We start from the raw sequence: 21,379 nt of genomic DNA on the forward strand, positions 1-21,379 counted from the left end.
CTACACACCTGAAGGAACTGGCCTAACCCACGTGTGCCTAGTCTATTTCCAGATCAAAATAAAATGTACATATGCAACCGGCCAGTAATACATCAGGTGTATCAAGTCCTTATCTTTGTTCTAGCCTGTCTTTTACAATTCACAAAGCCCTCACAAATTCTAATATAATATGCGTACAAGTATCTCTAAAAAGATCCAAGAGAAACAGCTGATAATTATGGCTACTAGAAAGGAACTAGGTATATGGAGTATGGGGTGAAAACACAGACTTTTTCTATATTTCATTAAGACCCATTTGAACCTTTTGGGTTTTGGGGGGTTTTTTTGGTGGTTGTTTTTTTGGGAGGGTTCTTTTTTTTAAAGTTAAATTCAATTAATTAACATATAATGTATTATTAGTTTCAGAGGTAAAGTTCAGTGACTCATCAATATTATATAATACCCAGTGCTCAGGGGCACCTGGGTGGCTCAGTTGGTTAAACGGCTGCCTTCGGCTCAGGTCATGACCCCAGGGTCCTGAGATCAAGCCCCGCATCGGGCTCCCTGCTCAATGGGGAGCCTGCTTCTCCCTCTCTCTCTGCCTGCCGCTCCCCCATGCTTGTGCTCTCTCTCTTGCTGTCAAATAAATAAATAAAATCTTAAAAAAAATACCCAGTGCTCATTCCATCCAGTGCCCTCCTTAATGCCCATAACCCAGTTACCCCATTCCCTCACCCCTTCCCCTCCAGCAAACCCTCAGTTTGTTTCCTATGATGGAGTCTCTTATGACTACCCCATCCCCTTACCCCCTCCCCCCAGCAAACCCTCAGTTTGTTTCCTATGATTAAGAGTCTCTTATGGTTTGTCTCCCTCTCTGATTTTGTCTTGTTTTATTTTTCTCAGGTTTCTTTTACCAGCCAGAATCATGTGTATGTATTGTTCTTTGATGTGTTTGTTGGAGATGTTCTCAGCCTAGCACACTCCTTTTATCCATTATATATTCCACAAAATTAGTGTCACTATTTGGGTTGCTTCATTCTGCTGTTATAATTATTTTTTTAAGATTTTATTTATTTATTTGACAGAGAGACAGCAAGAGAGGGAACACAAGCAGGGCGAGTAAGGAACACAAGCAGGGCGAGTAGGAGAGGGAGAAGCAGGCTTCCTGCTGAGCAGAGAGCCATGCGGGGCTCGATTCCAGGACTCTGGGATCATGACCTGAGCAGAAGGCAGACACTTAATGACTGAGCCACCCAGGCACCCCTGCTATTATAATTATGTCCACTTTTGTGCACAAACTTGAGCACAGGGGCTGGAATTTGAAGGAAAGAGTGTCAATTTGAGTCCTTGTCAATCTGAGGTGAAGGTGTGTTGACTTGGCATTGAGCAGGTGGCAGGCCATGCATACTGACTCAGGCAGGAGGGTGGCTGGACTATGAATTTGGGACCCACAGGCCGATGACATCATTGTGATGGGGACGTGGGTGGCTTTGCTCCTGGTCATGAATTCCTTTAACTTTTATTTGTCTGGGAAACTCTATCTCACCTTCTATAGTGAATGAAAGCCTTGCTGAATAAAGTATTCTTGGCTGTAGATTTTTTCCTTTTAGCACTTTGAATATATCACGCCACTCCCTTCTGGCCTGAAAAAGTTTCTGCTGAAAAACCCACTGACAGTTTTATGAGGTTTCCCTTGTATGTAACTGCTTTCCTTTCTCTTGCTGCTTTTAAAATCCTCTTTATCACTACTTTTGGCCATCTTATTTACTTTGTGTCTTGTGCAGAACTCTTTGGATTGGTTTTGTTGGGGGCTATCTGTGCCTCCTGGATCTGGATTTCTCTTTCCTTCCCCAGATTCAGGAAGTTTTCAGCTATTATTTCTTCAGATAAATCTGCCCCATTTTCTCTCTTCTCCTTCTGGGATCCCTATCATGTGACTGTTATGCTTGACAGTGTCGCTGAGTTCCCTGGGCCTTTTTTTTTTTTTTTTTTAAGATTTTATTCACCTAGGGCGCCTGGGTGGCTCAGATAGTAAAGCCTCTGCCTTCGGCTCAGGTCATGATCCCAGGGTCCTGGGATCGAGTTCCACATCGGGCTCCTTGCTCAGCAGGGAGTCTGCTTCTCCCTCTCCCTCTGCCTCTTCTCTGTCTCTCTCGCAAATGAATAAAATCTTTAAAAAAAAAAAGATTTTATTCACCTATTTGTCAGAGAGAGACAGCACAACCAAGGGGAGCAGCAGGCAGAGGGAGAAGCAGGCTCATCACTGAGCAGGGAGCCTGATGTGGGACCCAATCCCAGAACCCCGGGACCATGACCCAAGCCAAAGGCAGACACTCAACCGACTGAGCCACCCAGGCATTCCCCCCTAGGCCTATTCTCATTTTGCATATTTTTTCCCCTCTCATCTGCTCAACTTGATTACTTTCCCTTACTCTGTCCTCCAGGCTGCTGATTTGTTCTTCTACTTCCTCTTGTTTGCTATTTATTCCAGGTGGTCTATTTTTATTTTCATTTAGTGAGTTCATTATCTCTAATTGGTTCTTTATTAGGTCTCCTGTCTCTTGGTGGAGGGTCTCGTGGAGGTCCCGCACTCCTTTCTCAATTCTAGCGAGTATCTTTATGAGCATTACTTTAAATTCACTATCAGACATATTACTTATCTCCATTCTGTTTAACTCTCTTGCTATGATTTTGTTCCGCTCTTTCAATTGGAACATATACCTCTGTCTCCTCATTTTGTCTATTGCTGCATCTGTTTCCACATGTTAGGGAAGTCAGTTACGTCTCCCACACTTGAAAGTAGTGGCTTTATGAAGAAGAGGTCTTGGGAGTGCCCCACAGTACAATGTCATCTTTTCACCAGAAAATAGTGCTTCAGGGTGTCTCCTTGTGTGTTGCGTGCACCCTCCTGTTGTGGCTGGGATGTGTTTGCCTTCAGTCCAGCCTACAAAGCCTCTCTTTACCCTGTTGCAGGCAGAGTCTGGTGCCTGTGGTGTTAGTGGGCTGGTCCGGGGACGCCTTGGGCTTGAGTTGAGTCAGACCAAGTGTTTGCGAGAGATGAAGGAGCACCAAACTGCAGGGCATTTTCCCTGTGTTGTTCCTTGAGAAGCTTTTATTGGTGGGGGGTGGGGAGCCTATAGTCAGACCAACTGCCTGCCCCCCAGCCCACTGCTGGGGTCACAGTCAGACTGGTGTGTGGTTATCTTCTCCCCCTGGAGCATGACTCACTTTGGAGTGCTGCTGACCCTTGTCTGGGCTGCTTGCACACTGCCAGGCCTCTGGCATTGCTTTGATGGGATCTTGCCAAGAACGTATCAGAGTAGGTGGATCTACTTCGCTGTGGCCTCTTGTCTGTGCCAGGCTGCAGAGAGTCTGTTCTGCCAGTCTTCGGGTCACTTTCTGAGTTATTTATGCCAATGTGGGTGTTCTCTAGGTTGCCACGTGGCAAGAGGTGAGCCCAGGGTCCTCCTACTCCGCCATCTTCCCAGCAGCCTCTGCCTGAACCTTTTGTTTTACACCAAGTCCCTACATCTATTATCTATTTAAAAACAAATAAAAGTTGGGGCAGCTGATGGGCTCAGTCAGTAGAGCATCCAACTCTTTTTCTTTTTTTAAGATTTTATTTATTCATTTGAGAGAGAGAGTGAGCGAACAAGCAGAGGGGTAGAGAGAGAGGGAGAGGCAGGCTCCCTGCCAAGCAAGGAGCCTGACATGGGACTCAATCCAGGGACACAGAGATCATGACCTGAGCCAAAGGCAGACACTCAACCAACTGAGCCACCCAGGCACCCCAAGCATCCAACTCTTGATCTCAGGTCTTGAGTTTGGGCCCCACATTGGGTGTAGAGATTTTTTCTTAAGTTTATTTTTTTAGTACTCTCTACACCCAATGTGGGGCTTAAACCCAAGACCTCGAGATCAAGAGTCAGATGCTCTTCTGACTGAGCCAGCCAGGTGCCCCGTGCTTACTTTAAAATAAATAAATAAAAGTCTCTTAAAATTTTGACAGGAGCACCTGGGTGGCTCAGTTGGTTGGGTGTCTGCCTTCGGCTCAGGTTATAATCCCAGGGTTCTGGGATCAAGCCTGGCGTCAGGCTCCCTGCTGGGTGAGGAGTCTGCTTTTCCCTCTCCCTCTGCAGCTCCCCCTGCTTGTCCACTCTCTCTCTCTCTTCCTCCCTCTCTCTCAAATAAGTAAAATCTTAAAAAAAAAAAAAACTGACATACTATTTTTTTAAGTAGGATAGAATGTTGGAGCACCTGGGTAGCTCAGTCGGTTAAGCATCTGCCTTCCACTCAGCTCATGATCCTAGTGTCCTGGGACTCAGCCCTGTGTCGGGCTCCTGGGTCAGTGGGGAGTTTGCTCCTGTCCCCAACCCCTGCTTGCGCTCACTCTCTCTCTCTCAAGTGAATAAATCTTAAAAAAAAAAAAAAAAAAAGGTAGGATAGAACATTAAAACAGTTGAGTCTATATAGCCTAAGTCCTGGATCCATGATCTTCTAATTCCTAAAATACCTTAAATCTTAAAAAGACAGTAATCTGAACAAAACTAGTCCTTAGCAAAGTGTTAACCTACTTTATCAAACTCAAGACCTTAAACTACAATTGGAATGGCGCAGAGGTTGGAGGTAAGGTGTGGAGGTGAGGACTTATTGCTAAACTGAACACTGAATATCAAAAACCAATTACAGTTTATCCTTAAACAACACAGGTTTGAACTGTGCAGGTCCATTTATATGCAGATTTTTTTCGATACAGTACAGTACTGTAAATGTCTTTTTTCTTCCTTATGATATTCTTAATAACATTTTCTTTTCTCTAGCTTACTTTATGGTGAGAATACAGCATATAATACATATCACATACAAAATATGTATTAATCAACCATTTATGTTATTGGTAAGACTTCTGGTCAACAGTAGGCTATTAGTAGTTAAGTTTTGGGAGAGTCAAAAGCTATACCTGGATTTTCGACTGCACAGGGGTTCAGTGCCCCTAATCCTGGCACTGTTCAAGACAAAGGGATAAGTTCCCCAAAAGAGGAGGAGAAAATTCTTTTTCTTTTTTAATTCTTTATTTAATTCAATTTAGTTAACATACTGAATTATTAGTTTCAGGGGTAGAATTTAGTGATCATCAGTAGCATATAACACCCAGTGCTCATCAAGTGCCCTCCTTAATGCCCACCACCCAGTTACCCCATCACCCCATCCACCTCCTTTCCAGCAACCCTGTTTGTTTCTAGAGTTAAGAGTCTCTTGCAGGGGCGCCTGGGTGGCTCAGTCGGTTGGGCGGCTGCCTTCGGCTCGGGTCATGATCCCAGGGTCCTGGGATCGAGCCCCATGTCCGGCTCCCTGCTCAGCGGAGAGCCTGCTTCTCCCTCTCCCTCTGCCTGCCACTCTGCCTACTTGTGCTCTCTATCTCTCTGTCAAATAAATAAATAAAATCTTTAAAAAAAAAAAAAGAGTCTCTTGCAGCACCTGGGTGGCTCAGTCAGTTAAGCATCTGCCTTTAGCTCAGGTAATGATCCCAGGGTCCTGGGATCAAGCCCCACATCGGGCTACTTGCTCAGGGGGGAAGCCTGCTTCTCCCTCTGCCTGACACTCCCCCTGCTCCTGTTCTCTCTCTCTCTGTGTCAAATAAATAAATAAAATATATATTTTTTTAAAAAGTCTCTTATGGTTTGCCTCCCTCTCTGTTTTTATCTTTTCTTTTTCCTTCCCTTCCCCTATGTTCATCTGTAGCTCTACCTATTTCCCCACCTCCCACAGGATTTCAAAGCAAATACTAAATATATCATGTCATTCTAAGATATTTCAGCATGTAACCCGGAAAAAAATATTTTTTTCAGGTTTATTTATTTACTTACTTAAGCAGTCTTTACACCCAATGTGGGGCTCAAACTCACAAACCTGAGACCAAGAGTTGTACACTCTTCAAACTGAGCCAGCCAGGTAGCCCTGAAAAAAAATCTTTTTTATAAAACAAAGCACAATATTATATCACCTAAAAAATTAATAATTCCTGGGGTGTCTGGCTGGCACAGGTGGTAGAGCATATGACTCTTGACCTTGGGGTTTTAGGTTTGAACCCACATTGGGCATAGAGCTTACTTAAAAAAAAAAAAAAAGAAAGAAAAACTTCCATTGTCTCACAGATGTCAAATTTTTGTTTTGTCTCATCTTGAAGTTTATTGTTTGAAAATAGGATCCAGGGGTGCCTGGGTGGCTCAGTCATTAAGCATCTGCCTTCGGCTCAGGTCATGATCCCAGGGTTCTGGGATCAAGCTCTGCATCGGGCTCCCTGCTCCGCAGGAAGCCTGCTTCTCCCTCTCCCACTCCTGCTTGTGTTCCCTCTCTCGCTGTCTCTCTCCGTCAAATAAATAAAATCTTAAAAAAAAAAAGAAAATAGGATCCAAAGGATCCAAATAAGGTCCACATACTGTGACTGGTTGCTATGTCTGACACCTCTTAATCAATAGGTTCCCTATTCATTCCTTTTTTTCTTTTGCAATTTATTTGTTAAGGAAATTGTGTTGGTTGATACACAGTAGTATAAATATTAAATCATTCAAAAAACATTTATTAAGTGCCTACTATTTGGAGAATAAAAACAAGAAGCTATAACTGAACAATTAGGGCGCCTGGGTGGCTCCATCAGCTAAGTGTCCAACTCTTGATTTTGACTCAGGTCATGATCTCAGGGTTGTGAGATGGAGCCTGAGCCTTCCATCAGGCTCTATGTGGGGCATGGAGCCTACTTAAAATTCTCTCCCTCCACCCCTCCCCCCTCTCTAAAAAAATAATAAATATATATAACTGAACAATTATTGTTGTATATTATGTAATGTAACATGTGGAAATGCTATGAAGAAATGCAAAATAAGAAAAGACTGGCCTTCAATGGGCATAAAATGTAATGCAAAAACAGAATAATGACATAGAAAAAATCAAAACAAAAAATAGTGACAATGTAAAAGTGCCCCTGGCCTACGCTCTCAAAAGTGACTACTGAAGTTAATCTACAAACAAAACAAAACAAAACACACAAAAAAACTGGAAAAGCGAATACAAGAAAATTGCAATTGACCTATTATTTTATTATCTTTTTGTCAGGCAAAGAGAAGGCAAAATAACATTGTTGGCTATCTACTATATTCCAAACCCTAGAGGATTTTGTTATCTAATATAATTCTTACAAAGAAGATAATAAGACCAGTATCATTTACATTTTGGTTTTAATTGATTTGGAAACTGAGATTCAGAGGACTTTGTTACTTTTCCAAGTTCACATAACTAATCAATAGCAGAATCTTATTCTTAATGCAGGATCATCTGGCTCACACACCCATAGCCTTCCCATTGCTATTTCTTTGAAAAAGCAATGGCTTTCACAAACTATAAGCAAGGTCAATAATTAACCCCAATTATTAAAAAAAGAAAAATCAATTTCTAAAACGTCTTCAAGGGATGACCTGGGTGGCTCAGTTGGTTAAGCGTCTGCCTTCAGCTCAGGTCATGATCTCAGGGTCCTGGGATCGAGTCCCGCATCAGGCTCCCTGCTCAGCGGGAAGCCTGCTTCTGCTTCTCCCTCGGCCTGCTGCTCCCCCTGCTTGTGCTTGCTCTCTCTCTCTCTCTCTCTCTGGCAAATAAATAAATAAAATCTTTTTAAAAAATACCCCATTCCCCTAGCCCCCTCCCCTTTGGTGTCATTTTTTGACTCTTCATTTTATTTTATTTTTTTTTAAGATTTTATTTATTTATTTGAGAGAGAGAACGAGAGAAAGAGAGAGAGAGCATGAGAGGGGGGAGGGTCAGAGGGAGATGCAGACTCCCTGCTGAGCAGGGAGCCTGACGTGGGACTCGATCCCAGGACTCCAGGATCATGACCCGAGCCGAAGGCAGTCGCTTAACCAACTGAGCCACCCAGGTGCCCTGACTCTTCATTTTAAAAAGTTTTATTTATTTATTTGAAAGCCTAAGGAGAGGGAGAGAGATGGGGGAAGAGCCAATGAAGCAATCAGATCACATACAATATTTATCAATTAAGTTCACCACCTTATATGGGTTCACGGCACCCCAAAACAATTAAAATAGTAACATCAAAGATCACTGATCACAGATTACATAAACAATAACAAATTTAAAAATCTGAAATATTGCTAAGATTACCAAAATGAGACGAAGTGAGCAAATGCTATTGGAAAAATAGTGCCAAGTTGCTTAACACAGGGCTGCCACAAATCTTCAATTTGTAAAAAACACAATACCTGCATAGAACAATAAAGTGAAGCACAATAGGATGAGGTATGCCTGTACACATTCAGCTTTGCTACTCCACAATGGTTTTTTTTTGTTTAGAGAAAGAGCATGAGTGGGGAGAAGGGCAAAGGGAGAGGGGGAGAGAGAGAATCCAAGCAGGTTCCATGCTCATTGAGCAGCCCAACATGGGGCTTGATCTCAAGACCCTGAGATCATGACCTGAGCAGAAACCAAGAGTCAGTTGCTTAACCAACTGAGCCACTCAGGTGCCCCTCCACACTGGTTAAGTTTTAAAGTTTTACATTCCCACCAGATGGGGAAGTCCATAGCTTTCCATTTCCTTTGTTTTAATCATTGCTATATCTAGGTAGATAAATCTGTCAATTCTGGGGTAGTATTAGAAACCCACTGGCCCACAGATATAAGCTACCTTCTTGAATATTAGTTTTATTAATAATAAAAGTACTGTTTTCATTTCTATCTCTCAAACTTTCTTATTTCTCATGTGGATTGGAGGAAGAGGAATGCTTCAACCTGAAACCCCTCAAACCCCAACATTCTTTTTTTTTAAAGATTTTATTTATTTATTTGACAGAGAGAGAAAGACACAGCGAGAGAGGGAACACAAGCAGGGGGAGTGGGAGAGGGAGAAGCAGGCCCCCCACTGAGCAGGGAGCCCAATTGATCGATGCAGGGCTCAATCCCAGGACCCTGGGATCATGACCTGAGCTGAAGGCAGATGTCCAACGACTGAGCCACCCAGGCGCCCCAAACCACAACATTCTTTAAGGGCAAGGCAAGTATTATTTTTGGTAGTTGAAATGGGGGGGAGGGTAAAATGTTAGCATGCCTGGCTCTCCCAGTTTGCAAATCCTATAATTATAAAATAATGATTTAATAATAATTCAACTTGGGTTAACAACCAAAAAAAATCATTTTCTTTATTTTACAAATGAGGAAAAATCAGATTCAGTTTTTATATAGGCACTCAATTATTCACTATTCATTTAGGAATTAAGCAGGCAATGAATCAATGTTTACTAAATGTTTTTTTCTTGATTATAGATCCCATTAACTAGCAGAAAGTGGTTACAACACAGGCTCAAAAAAATAAAAAAATAAACACAGGCTCAAAAATTACAAAGACTTTGGTTTAATTCTAGTGTGGCCATGTCCTAGCTGTGTGACTCTGGATTAGCTGCCTAACCTTACTGTAAAATGGGGACAGTAACAGCACCTATGCAATAAAATTGTTATGGAGATGAAAATAAATACATGTAAGGCTCTTATAATAGTGCCTGAGATATAAAAAGAGTTCACATCTATTTATTCAACAAATACTGAATGCCTGCTTTAGAGTACCTGGCAAGGACAGGTACCAAGGACAAAATGCTGAGCTATACCAGAGATAGTCTTGGTCCTAATGAAATTTAGCATTTAGCGGAGATAAAGACATTAATCAAATAATCATAAAGTAACTGCATAATTACCCACAGTGATAAATGGGCTAAAAAGAAAAAGAACAGAAAGCTGTGACCTACTTTAGTTAGTCTGGTCAAAAAGGTGATATTTAAGTGCAACTTCAAGGATGAGAAGAAACTAGCCATTCAGAGAATGAAAGAGAAGATCATTTCAGAAACAGGGAATGTAGGCAAAAGATATAAGGTGGGACTTTTTTTTTTAAGATTTTATTTATTTATTTGACAGAAAGAGAGAGAGAGAGAGAGAACACAAGCAGGGGGAGCAGCAGGCAGAGGGAGAGGGAAAAGCAGGCTCCCCGCTGAGCAGAGAGCCCCATGCAGGGCTTGATCCCAGGACTCCGGAATCATGACCTGAGCTGAAGGCAGAGGCACTTAACTGACTGAGCCACCCAGGCGCCCCATAAGGTGGGACTTTCAAATGAATCTAAAAGGAACAGAAGGCTAGTTAAGTTAGAGTGTAATTAAGGAGGGAGAGGGACACAGAGCCTTCCAGCCTGTGTTGAAGTACTTGGTTTTCATTCTGAACACATTAGACCGTTGGTGAATAATTTTATGCAAGAAAGAAGTTATAAGATCTGATCAATGTTTTGAAAATATTACTGTGGCTACTATGGGAAGAACAAATTAGAGTGAGGCAGGAGATGAAATGGGAAGATCAATTAGACAGTCACTATAGTACCCAAACAAGAAACAATGCAGTCTATAACTGGAGAGATGGCAGTAAAGATTAAAAAAAAAAAAAAAAAAAAAAAAGGAAAGATTTGAGATTTAGTTTATAGGTAGAATCAACAGGACTAGTTTATAGATTGGATGTAGGCAAGGACAGCTTGAGTAACTGGATGGATGGCAGTATCATTTATAACACTGTAGAGATTAGGGGAGGGCAATTTGAGGACTACAAAGTAAGCATTACAGTTTGAATATGTTAAATTTGAGGGCACCTGGTTGGCTCAGTCGGTAGAACATTTGACTCTTGATCTCAGGGTCATGGGTTCAAGCCCCACATTGGGCCTAGAGCTTACTTAAAAAAACAAAAAACAAAATGAACAACCAAACAAAAAGAAAAACTTGAATCATCTGTGAGATTTCCAGAAAAAATATCAATTAGGCAGTTGGATACACAGAGGAGAGCAATTATAATCTGTAAATCTGTTAGCATAGTAATAACTAAAATCTAGGAAGAAAGTATATTTAGAGAGAAGGTAAGGTAAGAAGGTCTAAAGAACCTAAAGAACTCTAAATAATCAGAAATTGAATAAAGTAACTGACAAAGAGACCAAAAGAGAAGAGCCAAAAGGGCAAGATCCAAAGTAGTTGTGTAACCAGAGGCAAGGAAAGAGAGTATTTCAAGAAATGGAGAATAGTCAAACAAACAAACAAAACAAAAACAAAGCTAGCTGGATTTGACAACTTAAAAGTACTTTATTGACTAGATCAAACAAAAGAATCAGTGAGCCCAAAGAGTGATCATTTGAAATTACCTAGTCAGGGGCACCCGGGTGGCTTAGTAGTTAAGCATCAGCCTTCGGCTCAGGTCATGATCCCAGGGTCCTGGGATTGAGCCCCACATCAGGCTCAGCGGGAAGCCTGCTTCGCCCTCTCCCACTCCCCCTGCTTGTGTTCCCTCTCTCGCTGTCTCTCTGTCAAAAAAATAAATAAAATCTTTAAAAATATATATATATATTTTTTATCCACTTATTTGAGAGACAGCACAGGCAGGGGGAGCAGCAGGCAGAGGCAGAGGGAGAAGCAGGCTCCCCACTGAGCAACGAGCCCAATGCGGGACTTGATCCCAGGATTCTGGGATCATGACCCTAGCGGAAAGCAGACGCCCAACTGAGCTACCCAGGCGTCCCTTAAATAAATAAAATTTTAAAATAAATTAATTAATTAATTTTAAAAATCAACAAGAAAAAAAATCTCTCATACAAGAAAACCTCCATAAGGCTATTAGTGGATGTTTTAGCAGAAACCTTGCCCACCAGGAGACAATGGGTTCTTATATTCAAAATGATGAAAGAAAGAAGAAAAATGCCAACCAAGAATAATTTACCCAGAAATGAAGGTGAGAAACACTTTTCCTAACAAAGAAAAACTAAGAAAATTCATCACCACTCAACCTAACTTATAAGAAATGCTGAAAGGAATTCACTGAGCTAAAATGAAAGGATGCTCTGGCAATATGAAAACATATGAAAATGCACAACACAGTGGTAAAGCTAAACATATAATCAGATTCAGAACATTCTAATAGTGTAGTATAGTGGTATTTATCACTTAACTCTAGCATAAAGGTTAAAGAACAAAAGTACTGGGGCACCTGGCTGGCTCAGTTGATAGAGCATGGTGACTCTTGATCTCAGGGTCCTGAGTTCAAGCCCCACATTAGATGTGGAGACTACTAAAAAAAAAAAAAAAAAGTACTAAAAATAGCTATCGTTACAATAATTTGTCAATGGATACACAACATAAAAAGATTTAAACTGTGATATAAAAAAATAAAATGTTGGGGGAAGGGTAAAAGGGTAGGTTTTATATGCAATCAAAGTCAAGTGTTATCAGCTTAAAAAAGACTCTTACCTCTAAGATGTTTAAAATCTGAAGGTAACCACAAAACAAAAACTTAGAGTAAATACACATAAGATAAAGAGAAGGGAATCAAAGTATACCACTACAGAAAATCATTAATTCACCAAAAAAGACATGAAGAAAGGAAGGAAGAAAAGCACTGTAAGACAGCCAGAAATAGGGACACCTGGCTGGCTCCATTGGTAGAGCATGCAAATCTTGATTCTGGGGTTGTGAGTTCCAGCCGCACATTGGCAGGTAGAGTTACTTAAGGAAAAAAAAAAAAAAGACAGCCAGAAACAATTAACAAGATGCCAATAATAAGTCCTTACCTAGCAATAATTACTTTAAATGTAAAGGATCCAATTTTCCAATCAAAATGCACAGAGTGGCTGAATGGATAAAAAACAAGACCCAACTTATATGTTGCCTACAAAAGATTCATAAGAAGAAAGTGAAGGGTAGGAAAAAGATATTCCATGCAAATGGAAAAAAAGAGAGCAAGATAACTACACTTACATCAGAAAAGATAGACTTTAAGTAAAAAACTGTAACAAGCGGGCGCCTGGGTGGCTCAGTTGGTTAAGCGACTGCCTTCGGCTCAGGTCATGATCCTGGAGTCCCTGGATCGAGTCCCGCATCGGGCTCCCTGCTCGGCAGGGAGTCTGCTTCTCCCTCTGACCCTCTTCCCTCTCGTGCTCTCTATCTCTCATTTGCTCTCTCTCTCAAATAAATAAATAAAATCTTTAAAAAAAAAAAAACTGTAACAAGAGACAAAGATCATTATATAATGATAAAGCAGTCAATTCATCCAGAGGATATAAAAATTGTAAATATATATGTACCCAACATCAAAGCACCTAAGTACATTCAGCAAATACTAACAGATTGAAGGAAAAAACAGACAACAGTACAGTAACAGTAGGGGACTTCAATACCCCACTTTCAACAATGAATATCACCCAGCAGAAAATCAATACAGAAATGCAGGACTCGGGTGCCTTAGGTGGCTCAGTCATTAAGCATCTGCCTTTAGCTCAGGTCATGATCCCAGGGTACTGGGATTCAAGCCCCGCATCGGGCTCCCTGCTCCACGGGAAGCCTGCTTCTCCCTCTCCCACTCCCCCTGCTTGTGTTCCCTCTCTCACTGTGTCTCTCTCTGTCAAATAAATAAGTAAAGTCTTTTAAAAAAAGAAATGCAGGACTCAAACTATACTTAAGACCAAATGGCCCTAACAGACACATATAGGACATTCCACCCAAGAGTAGAACACACACTCTTTTCAAGTACACATGGAACATTCTCCAGCATACAGCCTGTATTAAATCACAAAACAAGTCCTGATGAATTCAAAAATACTGAAATCATATACCAAGTATCTTTTCTGGCCAAAATGGTATGAAACTAGAAATCAGTAACAGGAAGAAAATTAGAAAATTAACAAATATGTGGAAATTAAACAATATACTCCTGAACAACCTAATGAGTCAAAGATGAAATTTGTAAGGTCTAAACAAAAATGGTAATGCAACATACCAAAATTCATGATATGCAGCAAAAATAATGCAAAGAGGGAAGTTTATAGCAATACATGCCTACATTAAGAAAAAAAAATCTCAAAAAACCCCAAGAAGTTAGAGAAAGACTATGTTAAGCCCAAAGTTAACAGAAAAAATGAGAGAACAAAGATCAGAACAGAAATAAATAAAATAGAGAATAAACAAGAGAAAAGCTCAATGAAACTAAGTCCTGGTTTTTTGGAAAGATAAACAAAATTGACAACACATTAGCTAGACTTACCAAGAAAAAGAGAACTCAAAATTATACATAAGAGACATTACAACTGATACCACAGAAATACAAAGGATCATAAGAGATTGCCATGAACAATTATATACCACCAAATTCGATAACCTAGAATAGATAAATTCCTAGAAACATATAACCTACCAAGTCTTAATCATAAAAACAGACAAACAAACAAAATACACAGAGCATCTGAATAGACCAGTAACAACCGAGGAGACTGAATTAGTAATCAAACACCTCCCAATAAAGAAAAACCCAGGACCACAGCTTCATGGGAGAATTCTACTAAACATTTAAAGAAAAATTAACACCAGTTCTTCTCAACTCTTCCAAAAACTGAAGAGGAGGAAACATTCCCAAACTCATTTTGTGAGGCCAGCATTACACTATTTCAAAGCTGGATGAGGACACTATGAGAAAACAACAGACCAAAATCTCTGATGAATAAAGACTCAAAAATTCTCAACAAAATACTAGCAAAATATTCAACAGCACATTAAAAAGACCATATACCATGATCAAGTCAGATTTACCCTTGGGATGCAAGGATATTTCAACATACAGAAATCAATAAATGTGATATACTACATTAACAGAATGAAAGACAAAAATCATACGATCGTCTCAATACAGAAAAAGCAACTGACAAGATTCAATATCCTTTCATGATAGATATGCTCAATAAATTGGATATAGAAGGAACATAACATAATAAAGGCCATATATGAAAAGCCCACAGCTAATATACTCAACAGTGAAAGGCTGAAAGCTTTTCCTCAAAAATCAGGAACAAGACAAGGGTGCCCATTCTGACCACTCCTATTCAACAGAGTATTAGAAGTCCTAGCCATTGCAAGTAGGCTAGAAAAAGAAAGGTATCCAGGGTGGCAGCAGGCGTGCCCTTGACATGCAGAATGATGCCAGCATATTCATGGACCTGTTCATGCCGCAAAAGTACTCCTCCAGCAACCACATCATCAGTGCCAAGGACCACGCATCCATCCAGAAGAACAGGGCCAAGGCTGACAAGGTGACAGGGGGGTTCAACGGCCAGTTTAAAACCTACACTATCTGTGGGGTGATTCGCAGGATGGGTGAGTCAGATGACTTCATCCTCTGACTGGCCAAGGCCAAGAGCATGGTTTCAAAGAACTTCTGACTGGGGCGCCTGGCTGGCTCAGTCAGAGGAGCACACGACTCTTGATCTCAGGGTGTTGAGTTCCAGTCTCATGTGGGATGTAGAGATTACTTAAATAAATAAAACTTTAGGCGCCTGGGTGGCTCAGTTGGTTAAGCGACTGCCTTCGGCTCAGGTCATGATCCTGGAGTCCCGGGATCGAGTCCCGCATTGGGCTCCCTGCTCAGCGAGGAGTCTGCTTCTCCCTCTGACCCTCTTCCCTCTCGTGCTCTCTATCTCTCATTCTCTCTCTCTCAAATAAATAAATAAAATCTTTAAAATAAATAAATAAATAAAACTTAAAAAAAAAAAGAAAACTTCTGACTGGAGAGGATCACGAATGTGGAATATTCGTCATAAATAAACAGCAATCCCCCCACCAAAAAAAGGAAATACAGGCATCCAAATCAGAAAGGAGGGCATAAAACTGTTCGCTGATGACATATCTTGTATATAAAAATCATAAATCTCCACCAAGAAAGTGAGACCTAATAAGTGAATTGAGTAGTTTCAGGATACAAAACCAACATTAATAAATCAGTTGCATTTCTATATTCTATCTAAAAAAAGAAAGAAAACAATTCCATTAACAAAAAATCAGAAACAATAAAATACATAAAAGTAAGTTAAAGAAGAAGGTAAAAGATCTGTACATTGAAAACTACATTGTTAAAAGAAACTGAAGAAGACACAATGGAAAGATATCCCTGTTTATGAATCAGAAGAATTAAGATTGTTGAGATCTATCTTGAAAGCCATCTATAGATGCAATGCAATCCTTATCAAAATTCCAATGGCACTTTTGACAGAAACAGAAAAAACAATTCTAAAATTCATATGGAACCACAAAAGATCCCAAATGGCCAAAACAATCTTGAGAAAGAACAAAGCTAAAGGCCCCATCGCACCTCCTGATTTCAAACTATTTAAAAAGCTATAGTCATCATAAATACATACATACATACATACATACACACCTATAGTAATCAAAACAGTTTGGTACCAGCACAAAATAGACACACAGACCAATGGAACAGAACAGAGAGCCCAGAAATAAACCCACGCTTATATGGTCAATTAATCTGTGACAAAAAAGGCAAGAATACAGAACAGGGGAAAGACAGTCTCTTCAATAAATGTTGCTGGGAAAAATGGACAGCTACAAGCAAAAAAATGAAACTGGACCACTTTCTTAGACCCATACACAAAAACAAATTCAAGGGACGCCTGGGTGGCTCAGTTGGTTAAGCATCTGCTCTTGGCTCAGGTCATGATCCCAGGGTCCTGGGATCAAGTCCCACATCGGGCTCCTTGCTCTGCGGGAAGCCTGCTTCTCCCTCTGCCTGCTGCTCCCCCTGCTTGTGTGCTCTCTCAGACAAATAAATAAATAAAATCTTTAAAACAAAACACAAAAACAAATTCCAAATGGGGACACCTGGGTGGTTCAGTCATTAAACAGCTGCCTTCGGCTCAGGTCATGATCCCAGGGTACTGGGATCGAGCCCCGCATTGGGCTCCCTGCTCTATGGGAAGTCTGCTTCTCCCTCTCCTACTCCCCCTGCGTGTGTTCCCTCTCTCGCTGTCTCTCTCTGTCAAATAAATAAATAAAATCTTTTAAAATAAATAAATAATTTCAAAATGGATTAAATATCTAAATGTGAGACATGAAACTGTAAAACTCCTTGAAGAAAACATAGGCAGTAATTTCTTTGACATCGGCCTTAGCAGCATTTAAAAAAAAAAAAAATTAGTCTTCTCCTGAGGCAAAGAAAACAAAAGCAAAAATAAACTTTTAGGACTACACTAAAATAAAAAGCTTTTTTTTTTTAAAGATTTTATTTATTTATTTGAGAGCGAGAGAATGATACAGAGCATGAGAAGGAAGAGGGTCAGAGGGAGAAGCAAACTCCCTGTCGAGCGGGGAGCCCGATGCGGGACTCGATCCGGGGACTCCAGGATCATGACCTGAGCTGAAGGCAGTCGCTTAACCAACTGAGCCACCCAGGCGCCCAAAATAAAAAGCTTTTACACAGAGAAGGAAACCATCAACAAAATGAAAAGGCAACCTACTGAATGAAAGAAATATTTGCAAACTACATAGCTGATGAGGAGTTGACATACAAAATACATAAGGAACTCATAGAAATCGATAGCAAAAAAATCTAATTAAAAAATGGGCATAAAACTTGAAGACATTTTTCCAAGGAATACACACAAATGGCCAACAGCTGCATGAAAAAGTGCTCAATGTCACTAATCCTTAGGGAAACATAAATCAAAACCACTACAAAATTTTACCTCACACCTGTTGGAATGACTATCATAAAAACAAGAGACAACAAATGTTAGCAAGGATGTGGAGAAAAGGGAACTCTGCTGCACCACTGGTAGGAATGTAAATTGGTACAGCCATTATGGAAAACAGTATAGAGATTTCTCAGAAAATTAAAAATAGGGACACCTGGGTGGCTCAGTCAGTTTTAAGCATCTGCCTTCGGCTCAGGTCATGATCCCAGAGACCTGGGACTGAGTCCTGCATCAGGCTCCCTGCTTCTCCCTCTGCCTGCTTCTCCCTCTGCCTGTCGCTCCCCCTGCTTGTGCTCTCTCTCTCTCTCTGACAAATAAATAAATAAAATCTTTTAAAAATTAAAAATTAAAAAAAAAGGAGGAAAATTAAAAATAGAAATCCATGGGGTACCCGGATGGCTCAGTCCATTGAGCATCTGACTCCTGATTTCAGCTCAGTTCATGAACTCAGGGTTGTGAGATCAAGCCCCCCATCAGGCTCCACGCTCAGTGCAGAGTCCGCTTGAGATTCTTTCCCTCTCCTTCTCCCTCTGCCCTTCCCCCACTCACAAGCGAGCATGCTCCCTCTCTCTCAAAAAATTAATAAAATCCTAAAGAAAGAAAAGAAAGAAAAAAAAAGAAAAGAAAGAAAGAAAAGAAAGAAAAAGAAAGAGAGAAAGAGAAAGGAAGGAAGGAAGGAAGGAAGGAAGGAAGGAAGGAAGGAAGGAAGGAAAGAAAGAAGAAAGAAAGAAAAAGAAAGGAAAGAAAGGAAAGAAAGGAAAGAAAGGAAAGAAAGGAAGGAAGGAAGGAAGGAAGGAAGGAGGGAAGGAAGGAAGGAAGGAAGGAAGAGAAATCCATTAGATCCAGCAATCCCACTTCTGGGTATATATCCAGAGGAGATAAAATCACTTTCTCAAAGAGATATCTGGAGTCCCATGTACACTGAAACAGTATTCACAATATCCAACACATGGAACCAATCTAAGCGTCCACTGAAGGATAAAGACAGAAAATGTTGTATATATACACAAAGGAATATTATTCAGCCATAAAAAGGTAATTCTGCTATTTGTGACAACATGAACGGACTTGTACGGCATTATGCTTAAGTGAAATAAGTCAGACAGAGAAAGACAAATACTGTATAATCTCGTTATATGTGGAATCTAAAAAACACCAAACTCATAGGAGTAGAGAGGAGAATGTTGTTTGCCAAGGGTTGAGAGGTGGGGCAAATAGGGAGATATTGGTCAAAGGGTACAAACCTCCAGTTATGAGATGAGTAAGTTCCAGGGATCTAATGTACAGCATGGTGATTATAGTTTAACACTACTGTACTGTATACTTCAAAGCTGCTAGGACAGCAGTGCTTTCATGAGCTCCTGGTAATAATAACAAAAAGGTAATTATGTGAGGTGAAGGAAATATTAACCAACCTTAGTGTGGCAAACCTTTTGCAAAATAGATGTGTATCAAATCATCACATTTTATATATTAAGCTTACAGAATGTTATATGTCAATTATATCGCAATAAAACTGGGGCGGGGAAGTACCTGATGACTATGATGACCTATTTTGTAGGACAATAGGGGCAAAAGCCAGACTGGAGGGGGATGAAACATGAATAGGAGATTCTAAATTGAATATATGTAATTATCTCCATAGGCTCCCAAATCCCACTAAGTTATTATAAAGATTTAAAAAGGGGGGGGCACCTGGATGGCTCAGTCGTTAGGCGTCTGCCTTAGGCTCAAGTCATGATCCCAGGATCCTGGGATTGAGTCCCGCAACGGGCTCCCTGCTTGTGTTCCCTCTCTCACTATGTCTCTCTCTGTCAAATAAATAAATAAAATCTTCAAAATAAATAAATAAATAAATAAATATTTTAAAAAAGACACAGGGGTGCCTGGCTGTCAGAAGAGCACGCGACTCGACCTCAAAGCCATGAATTCAAGGCCCACATTAGGTGTAGAGATTACTAAAAAAAATAAATAAATAAAAACTTTAATTTAAATAATAAATTTTAAAAGACATAAATTTCAGAGGACATAGAAAACAGATAATAGATCCCAAATTTTACAACCTGGACACCAGATAGATGATATATAACTTAGAGGAGCAAAGAAAGCTAAAACCTAATAGGAAGCAAACTAAGAGAAAGGTAATTCCGTAAAATTCCAGAAACACTCAAAAATTAGAGGCACCAAGTACCTAAAAAGACAGAGGCATTAGCCACACAATCAGGCTACCACTACCCCACTTCTACCTCCCCTCCGGAAGAAAGCCAGTTTATTCTTTGGGGAGGTTTGGACCCTGGTTTCATAGCCACCAAGCAGAGTTGAGTGAATAAATACTAAAGTGAAAACATGAGGATTAAGCAATATTCTCAGCTATTTCTCCAACCCCACCCCTCTTAGGAGATTGGAGTATTTCTCTCTGGGGAAACTGACCACCAAAACAGAAAAGCTCTATAAATGATGATATCAGGCCCCTCCCTATGCAACAGCTTTTATCACCTATAGTGAAGTCCACAATTTGGTAAGGTTTTCCCATGCCAACAGAATTTCCATCTGGTATTTTAATGCCTTTCACTTAAACAGCCAAAAATCCTAAGACATTTAAAGAAAGCCTCTGAAGTCAAAGACTAAAACAAAAAAAAAACTCAAAAGAAAAAGAGACAAAAGAAGAAAACTTAATGAATAGTCTCAAGAGATTTAAACAAAAATATTTTATCTATGAACCAAAAACAAAATTCAACAAAAAAGGGAACATACAGTGGGCGCCTGGGTGGCTCAGTTGGTTAAGCGACTGCCTTCGGCTCAGGTCATGATCCTGGAGTCCCGGGATCAAGTCCCGCATCGGGCTCCCTGCTCGGCAGGGAGTCTGCTTCTTCCTCTGACCCTCTTCCCTCTCGTGCTCTCTATCTCTCATTCTCTCTCTCTCAAATAAATAAATAAAATCTTTAAAAAAAAAAAAAGGGAACATACAGAGACAAAAAAAGTTCTTAGAAATTAACAATATGATAGCAGATATCAAAAAAATCCATAGAAGGGCTAGAAGATAAACAGAAGATAGAGGAAATATCCCAAAAAATAAAACTAAAAAAAAAGGAAAATACTAAAGAAAAATACTGATGTGGGAAGTCCTATACAAAAACAGGGCTTCGGGGCCACCTGGCTGGCTCAGCTGGTGGAGCATGGGACTCTTGATCTTGGGGTAGTGAGTGCAAGCCCCATGTTATGTGTTGAGATTACTGAAAAAAAAAAATTCTTTTTAATGTTATTCCTTATAAAAACAAAAAACAAAAACAGGACTTCAAAAAGAACACACAGAAAAAAATGAAGGGAATAAAGTACAACAAAAACCCTACAACCAAAGGATATGTATTTTCAGGTTGAAATTAGTATACAACTCTAAATAAATAAGACCCACACAAGGTTCATCATTGTGAAACTTTTTAATACTGGGATAAAGATCCTAAAACCCTTGCAAGGGAGAGGAAAAGGCAGGTTTCTAACAAAAAAAATAAAAATAAAAAAGCAAATCCTTATCTCCTACAGCAGAAAGGCAATATACATCTAAAACTGAAAAACTAAGGGATGCCTGGGCGGCTAGGTCGGTTAAGCGTCTGCCTTTGGCTCAAGTCATGATCCCGGTGTCCTGGGATCGAGTCCCACATCAGGCTCCTTGCTCAGCAGGGAGCCTGCTTCTCCCTCTGCCACTCCCCCTGCTTGTGAGTTCTCTCTCTCTCTGACAAATAAATAAAAGCCAAAGGAAGGAAGGAAGGAAGGAAGGAAGGAAGGAAGGAAGGAAGGAAG

General features: G+C 40.3%; 2 protein-coding genes across 7 annotated transcripts in view; one reads left to right on the forward strand and one right to left on the reverse strand.

Annotated features, from left to right (window-relative positions):
* Positions 1 to 21,379, reverse strand: part of RBMS2 (RNA binding motif single stranded interacting protein 2) — an 89,313-nt gene that overhangs the window by 30,497 nt on the left and 37,437 nt on the right. The window lies entirely within an intron of this gene.
* Positions 15,005 to 15,252, forward strand: LOC112832487 (small ribosomal subunit protein eS21-like). Its single transcript, XM_073900907.1, has one exon. It carries the CDS (start codon positions 15,005 to 15,007, stop codon positions 15,215 to 15,217), a length of 213 nt encoding a protein of 70 aa, XP_073757008.1. The 3' UTR covers positions 15,218 to 15,252.

This window comes from Callorhinus ursinus, unplaced genomic scaffold (genome assembly GCF_003265705.2).
Source record: "Callorhinus ursinus isolate GAN/ISIS: 27379988/994484 unplaced genomic scaffold, GSC_fseal_2.0 scaffold14, whole genome shotgun sequence".
Classification (NCBI taxonomy): Eukaryota; Metazoa; Chordata; class Mammalia; order Carnivora; family Otariidae; genus Callorhinus; species Callorhinus ursinus.

What these genes read in the sequence shown, in the direction of transcription:
- LOC112832487 (XM_073900907.1), top strand. Translation starts at nt 15,005, where the DNA reads ATGCAGAATGATGCCAGCATATTCATGGACCTGTTCATGCCGCAAAAG.